At 50.6% G+C, this 7473-nt stretch overlaps 2 protein-coding genes across 2 annotated transcripts; one reads left to right on the top strand and one right to left on the bottom strand.

The window, feature by feature from the left end:
* Positions 1–598: 598 nt before the first annotated feature.
* LOC125541705 (uncharacterized) lies at positions 599–5051 on the top strand. Its single transcript, XM_048705051.2, has 2 exons — positions 599–1592; positions 3724–5051. Exons 1-2 carry the CDS (start codon positions 663–665, stop codon positions 4804–4806), a joined length of 2013 nt encoding a protein of 670 aa, XP_048561008.1. The 5' UTR covers positions 599–662; the 3' UTR covers positions 4807–5051.
* A 316-nt stretch (positions 5052–5367) lies between these two features.
* On the bottom strand, positions 5368–6931 carry LOC147985419 (uncharacterized). Its single transcript, XM_087544081.1, has 2 exons — positions 6262–6931; positions 5368–5586 (listed from the first exon to the last, which is right to left on the bottom strand). The coding sequence occupies exons 1-2, from the start codon at positions 6861–6863 to the stop codon at positions 5376–5378; spliced, it is 813 nt and encodes a 270-aa protein (XP_087400207.1). The 5' UTR covers positions 6864–6931; the 3' UTR covers positions 5368–5375.
* Positions 6932–7473: the final 542 nt, after the last annotated feature.

Raw genomic sequence — 7473 nt, 5'->3', positions numbered from 1 at the left:
AATGCGATTGTGAGAAGATAAAGTAGAGAAAGATAGATTGTGGGTCCCATAAACTATGCTTGATTGTCATGCCACGCGAGTGCCAAATATGATTGGCCTGCACAAATCTTGAGGGCGGAATGGACGTCTGCTGTTGCCTGTTGGTGATCCTGGACCAGGACCCGTTAAGCCTGCAGTTCCTCGCGAAAAAGCATAGCAGAGACCGAGCTCCATATAGCTCGTTATTTCTTTTCAGCGAAAATACTATTTTCACACATTGAAAAAATCTGAAAAAAAGTATATACATAGATATTTATTTGTAGTATACATGTATAAAATTTCATGAACTTTTATGTTAACATGTAATGTATACAAAAAAGATAAATACACAGATTATAATGGGCTTTATCTTTGTCGTTTTTGGGCCAGATATTTATTTTTTTGTGTAGCATGCAAATAATCAAATTACCTGATGAACCCCCCCCCCCCCCCCCCCCCCCCCCCCCCCCTCTTTCCGGTTACAAAAGGAAGCCATCCTAGGCTGGTAACCTCCACTCCGTTCGCAATTTCACATCCATCTTGTTGCCGCCAAAAGCCAAATTCCCCCCAAGCCCTCCCCCTCCCACCCCACATTGCGCCTGCCAAGAAGAGGCCAAGAACGCGAGGAACGGCGACGCCCATCAATGGACGGCATCCGGGACTGGACGGAGGAGGGGATCAAGGAGGAGGAAGAGCCCGGCCTGCGGAGGCGGGGGCGGACAGCGCGGGCGCAGACTCCTTCGGCTGATCATGGGCCCCTCAAATTATTCGGAGCGAGGTCGAGGTCGCCGTCCCCTCCGCCTGGCGCCGGGTCGAGGTCGCCGTTTCCTACGCCTGGCGCCGGGTCGAGGTCGCCGTCTCCGCCTGGCGCCGGGTCGAGGCCCGTCCCCCACTCGGTGCGGACGCGAAGGTCCGCAAGGGTGACGGTTGTCCCTGCGGCTGCAGATGGTGCCGGTTCTGGCGGCGCAGGTGGTCCTGGAGGATCCTTCGACTGGGACCTCGGTGCCATAGAGGAGACCGTCTCCTCGACGAGAGATCAGAGCGCGAGGCCGAGGCTGGTCCCTCCACCGGATACCAGCACGAGCTCCGCTTCCATCACAGGAGGTCGAGAACAGGAGGTGGCGGCGGAACGGGAGTTCTCCTTCCCTCCGCTCGAGGCGCCGCCGAAAGTTGTCGACGCGGCGGAGGTTCTTGGCCAGTTCGCCGCCCAGTTCTTGGAGGCGACGATGGGCGCCACCGCAGGCCCCAGGACGGAGAAGATCAAGAAGGAGCTCCTTCTCGATCGGAAGGTGGTCGACCTGATGGGGCTAGAGAGGTGGTTACGAAAAATGGAGGCGGTTGCCGAGCTCGCCTGGTTCACGGACCTGTGCTCCCACGAGGAGAAAGCGGTGCCCCCGCTCGAGCTCTTCGAGTGCGCATTCCGGGCTCTGGAGGCCGCCCGGTCCGACGAACTCCACCGTTGCAGCGCCGATGCCAGGAGGTTATGGATTGGTCCAGTGGCCGTGCCGGAGTTCTTCCTGTGCCCTTTCTCCAAGAAGTTCATGGAGAAACCAGTCGTCATCACCTCTGGAAAGGTTCGTCAAATCTTTCACCTGCTCTCTGAGATGTAGTACTTCTTGTGCCAGTTGCGTGCTGTTTGTGCTGTTTCACTTGTTTGGGAATTGGGATTAACTAATGCAATGGTTCTTGTAACATTTGAAGTACTTTTCATCTTGTAAGACCAGATTGGAAACTCTTATCTAGGTGAAATGTTCAGGTTAGTTCAGACTTTGAAGTTAGCATGATTTTTATCTCTATGAAATCTTGTTAGATTGTTGTGTCAGGGTCAGTTGAGATCCTTAAAGTTTGCTTACTCTTCAAGTCTCTCTTGAGTCTGTTTCTGAAGAATTTTGAGTATTGTCCTTTGGATCATAGGATCTCGCTGAGGATCAGACGTACTATAATTTGTCTAGTTCATATAACAGAATTTTGGTTCAGATATGTGATACTGGTTGGGAACTTGGGATACTTACTGGATTGAGGAAGAAATTTAGAAGTGTTTCTGAAACCAAAGCATTTTATTAGTTGCGGACTTGGGGTAGTTCAGCATGTTGCATTGAGAATAATTCAGAAGCTTGATATGTAATTATATCGTTGTAACGTGATCTATAAAAGTTGAACTTCTCACTAAAATTTGATCAGATAATATCCCTGAAGTTAAATCCAGTGAAAAACTAGTGTGCTGCAGTGGAGTTACTTCTTGGGCCAGTTGCGTGCTGTTTCACTTGTTTGGGATTAACTAATGCAATGGGTCTTGTAACATTTGAAGTACGTTTACTTAATTCCTTCTGTTTGGATCATGGATGCGCACTGTTTCCATCTTGTAAGACCAGTTTGGAAACTCTTATGTAGTTGAAATGTTCAGGTTAGTTCAGACTTTAAAGTTAGCATGATTTTTATCTCTATATCAAATCTTGTTAGACTGTTGTGTCAGGGTCAATTGAGATCCTTAAATTTTTGCTTACTCTTCAAGTCTCTCTTGAGTCTGTTTCTGAAGAATTTTGAGGATCTCGCTGAGGATCAGACGTACTAATTCATACAGCATTTTGGTTCAAAATTTCAGATACGTGATACTGGTTGGGAACTTGGGATACTTAGTGGATGGAGGAAACTTTTTAGAAATGTTTCTGAAATCCTAGTGTTTTATTAGTTGTGGGCTTGGGGTAGTTCAGCATGTTGGATTGAGCATAATTCAGAAGCTTGAATGTAGTTATATAAAAAAATAAGTGTGATCTGTAAAGGTTGTACTTCTCACCAAAGTTCGATCAGATAATATCCCTGAAGTTAAAGTGAAAAAAATAGTGTAGTGCAATGGAGTTACTTGTAGCTGGGATCAATCTGATAAAAAAACTGTTGTGTTAAAAATCTCACAGATAGTTTTTCTGCTGACAATATGATTTCATTTGTTTGGATGTGTTTGTTTTGGATGAGATGATGCAATGGGTGTTGTACTGTTGTTCTTGATTTTCTCACTTATTTATTAGTGTTGGATGGGCATTGTATTCATCTTTTGAGACCACTTTGGAGATGGTGTGATTGAAATGCTTTGACTTTCCTGTTAGCAAGAGTATTTCTTATCTGACCACGAAAATATGTAATGCTATTGTTTCTACAGATTCAAGAACTCAGATTGATTTTCATCATTCCTCACTATGATATCTTGTTTGGTTGCAGTGCAAATGTTAACTGAGAATTAGAGATCCTTTGTGTAGAACTGTAGATGCTTGCTTGTTGAGTTCCTAGAGATGTTTCTGAAGAGTTTTGTGTTGGATCGTAGGATGTCGCTGATATACGGTTGTGTTTGTTCAAATAAGGTTGTGCTGCTATACTGATCAGGATACTAGTGGATATCAATCTCATAGGAGGATCTGTTAGAAGGGTTTCTGATACCATAGCGTTTTATTAGTTCTGGGTTGGGGCATTCTTTCTTTTTTCCTCCCAAGAAAACACAAAAGCTTTATGTCTCGATGCATTTGAAAAAGAGAATGGCAAAACAAAACTCCTATTGCTTGTGTTTTGTTAGCGTGTCTTGTTCGCTGCATTTTTTACTACTCTTCTTTAATTGTCGACACTGAATGTTAATAGAACTGTTGTAATACCTGAGCTGCATTACTGTGAGTTCTTCTTTTTTGTACTATGTTTCATCTCCTTGGTTGCTGGCTGCAGACCGTTGATCAGTCTGAACTGGAGAAATGGTGGAAGAAAAACAAACGCATGTGTCCAGTTACCGGCGAGGTCCTCACGCACAGCATCTTCATCCCTGATGCGCTCATTGCGCTCTACATTTCGCGTTGGCGTGCCTCAAACAGGATCAGTGATCTGGCAGCACCCACCGATCCACCAGCTATCTCTCCCGAGGAGGAAGCCCTGTTCAAGGAAGTCACCCTCTTGGCCAACTCCCCCAGGAGCTCTAAAGAGGATTACGAAGCTGTCCTGCGCCTTCTCGCCGGCCAGGAGCGGTGCTCATTCCTGCATCTGCTGGGGCGCAGCCCAGGGACAATAACCAAGCTCGCCTGCGTCCTGCCGGAGACATGCCTGGAGCCTCACCCTGAGCTGGACGACGTCGTCCTGGAGATCCTTGCCAGGGCAGCTTCCTACAGCCCCAACAAGGAGGTTTTCGGAGACGACCGGTACGCCATACCCGTGCTGATCGCGAGGGCATTGCTGGGGCCAGTGCCCACGAGGGCCAAGTGCGCTCGGATCCTTGGGCTGCTGGCTGACAACTACTACAACAAGATCAAGATCGGTGAGCTTGGAGGCTTTGCTCCACTGATGGAGCTGCTGCTGGTGGGAGACATTGATGTGAAGAAGACGGTGGCGGTGGCGCTGGCCAGCCTGTGCGAGGCCGAGGAGAACTGGAGCAGATTTGTGCGGGAGGGGGTGGCGGATGCCGCCATATCTCTGATGCGGAACCACAGGCTGGTGGACGAGGCTCACAGCATCTTGTTGCAGGTCCAGGGCTTCCACCTGGCCATGCAGGACATCATCGACAAGTTGGAGTCGTTCCCCGACGACGGCGACGAGATGTGCAAGGATATGGTTGATCGGCTCTGGCGTAGCTTCATCGCATCATCAACACCATCTGGTCGAGCAAGACAAGCTGACAACCACCCTCCCGCGGCGGCAGCGGCGGCGTCGTCATCGTCATCAACACCATCATCCTCAGAGGACGATGTTGAGGCTATCGTTTCATGGCTGCAGAGGAGGTCGTACAACCCCCGGACATACAGGTGGAGAGACTATCGCTGATCCGTTCATATTCATGGTGTAAAGAAGCAATCAACAGGCTAAAAGCAGCAGTACGTAGCTGATCATTCTGATCATAACTGTAGCTCAAACAGGCCCTCTGGATGACAAGCTATAGTGAAACATACGGTTGGCACTGTGAGAACGAATTCCATGAGTTGTAGTTAAAGGCCTAAATGTAGTTCCTGATACAGTGCTGCTCAGTGTTGTTGCTGTACAATGGATCCAATATACCATACTACTTTTGTTTGTGCATATCAGATGAATTTGGAATGTCAAGGATTCAACAACATACCTGTTGGTTGCATATGCTTTGTTGTTTTACCATGTCAATTGGTACCAAGATACGAGGAGTATATAAAAGTGAGTAGTACATACATACATACTCGGTATTAATGTACCAACTAGAGTAGTAAGCTTTGAGTTTCAAAAAGAGAGGTGAACACGTACGTGTTCCTTCCGTGTGCTGTCCGTGTAGCTAGCTAGTTTGGTGAAGCATATGTTGCCAGGCGCAGGCGGTGCGTGCGTGTATGCTGGATGTGTAGGGTGAATCCATGGAGGGAGGGAGGGAGCTAGCTTAGCGGTGGTTGGTGTGGCTTGGGGACGTACTTGCGCGCCCATAGCTGGCGCCCGTTGACGAGCAGCTTCACCAGGCGCTGGCCGCCCAGCACCGCCTCCGCCACGGACGCCCACCGGAACGCGACCCTGCCGTACCTCGGCGGCTCCCCCAGCGGCGGCGCCCTCTCGATCATCACGCTCTCCACGCACCCCTCGCCCCACCTCCTGCACCAATACATACATAGAGTAATAATGTTACTAAGCAGAATGGTGGGCAATGGCCTTGTGATGGATGGATGGATCGATCATCAGGGTGACGTTAAAAGTGGTGCGTACTGTACTGCATCGAGCAGCAGCGGGCACGTCACAGGATGGCTAGCTTAGCTAGCTGTGACCGAAAAGAAGGCAGGCCACCAGGCCTCCAAAACCAAAAGCAGCCCAACAAAACTTCCAAAACTGGAACGGAAAATTTTGCTTTTGACGATGCGACCGAGTCAAAGCAACTGTACAGGCTACGTACTAGTACCCCTACGATACGATACCAGCTCATCCGCTCCGCGACAGCTCTGCCTTGGCTCTTGTGGCCTCGCGCAAAGCACCTGACACGACAGAGGGCAAGACCAGAAAATAAACAGGGGAAAGGAAAGGAGACTCCTCCTACGCTGCAGGCTGCAGGCTGCAGCCGCGCAGAGTTGTGCAGACGAATGAAACAGCTAAAACCACCGAGTAATACTACAGCGTTTTGTTGAGTAGTAAAACATGTTTTCATCGGAAAAAAAGCCATAAATGCATCTAGTAGGAGTAGTATGTGTGCAACGGAGCAGTCAAAGGAGTGCATGCATGCAAAAGTCTATGATTAGTCGGGGGCATGCTTTGCTTCGGGATTTGGGAGCTACGTACTCTGTGAAGTAGGCACTGATCTCCTCGCGCGTTAATGGGAACCCCTTGGAGAACGTGATGAACAGCGACCGCCCGCCCTCCTCGTCGGCGTCGGCGTCGGCGTCGCCGGGCCGGTACGGCGCCGCCAGCTCCGCCGGGACCGGGCCGCCATCCTTCTCGTGCCGCCGCAGCAGCGCCTGCAGCCGGTCGTCGAACACCAGCGCCCCGACGCCCCGCAGGACGCCCGCCACGCCACGCCGCGCGCGCGGCTCGCCGCCCGGGACCAGCCCGGCCAGGAACGGGCGCGCGTCCGCGGCCACTGCCCCTCCGCAGCCGCCGCACACGAGCGGCATCCCGGCGCCCTGACGACGGTGCGGCCGCGGCCAGGCGACGCCGTGCAGGACGGCGAGGGCGTCGGAGACGAGCCGCGCGGCGTCGGCCGGGGTGCGGACCTCGTGGCACACGCTGGCGACCGCGTCGGCGCCCACGCTGTGGTGCACCCACATGAGGAGCGCCACGGCGTCGCGAGCGGGCTGCCGGCCGGCGCCGAGCGAGACGAGGTGCTCGTAGGCGGCGCGGTCGACGCGGTGGAAGGCCAGGACGTCGCGCACGGTGGGCTCCATGACCGGCCGGCTAGCGAGCGCGTACGTGCGCGCGCTTGGAGAGCGCGTACTGTCGAGTCAGTGCTGGTGTGGTGTGAACCTTTGGTGGTTTGCTCGGTGTTTGGGTGCTCGGGTTTTAAAAGTGGCCTCATTTCAGAATGCAGAAAGGCACACTCTACAAATGTGCTCACACGTAAATTAGAAGTAATTGTTCGTCCCATAATATGAACACGAAACTAAAATTTTGAAGTGTCCAAATAATCTGAGAGAAAAGTAAATCATGTGTACACATGGATGTGATTTTTTTTTTTTTGAAAAAAGAGACTAAACCCCCGGCCTCTGCATCAATCGATGCATACAACCATCTTCATTCATTATTCCACAAAGGTTTAACAAGAAAATACATCAAGCCACCCAAAGCCATCACTCACACCTACAAATTCGATAATATGGAGTGCTATCATCTCCCATATCTAAAACCGGTGTCGTCGCTAATCCATCCACATAACGCATCGGGACCAATAGCCAGTGCATCAAACCTAAAGCGTGCACCACATGCACACGTTTTAGAAGCCAGAAGCCGTCATCATCGTCGGACCACTGACCCATCTTTAGGATAAAGATCCGCATT

This window comes from Triticum urartu, chromosome 2A (genome assembly GCF_056163025.1).
Source record: "Triticum urartu cultivar PI428250 chromosome 2A, HENAU_Tu73, whole genome shotgun sequence".
NCBI lineage: Eukaryota > Viridiplantae > Streptophyta > Magnoliopsida > Poales > Poaceae > Triticum > Triticum urartu.
This window is presented reverse-complemented; position numbering and strand designations above follow the sequence as displayed.

Excerpts from the sequence above, each read along its gene's own strand:
- LOC125541705 (XM_048705051.2), top strand. The coding sequence starts at position 663 with ATGGACGGCATCCGGGACTGGACGGAGGAGGGGATCAAGGAGGAGGAA. Across the intron at positions 1,593-3,723 it reads TCGTCATCACCTCTGGAAAG|ACCGTTGATCAGTCTGAACT; the intron begins GTTCGTCAAATC and ends TGCTGGCTGCAG.
- LOC147985419 (XM_087544081.1), bottom strand. The coding sequence starts at position 6,863 with ATGGAGCCCACCGTGCGCGACGTCCTGGCCTTCCACCGCGTCGACCGC. Across the intron at positions 5,587-6,261 it reads ATCAGTGCCTACTTCACAGA|GAGGTGGGGCGAGGGGTGCG; the intron begins GTACGTAGCTCC and ends GTATTGGTGCAG.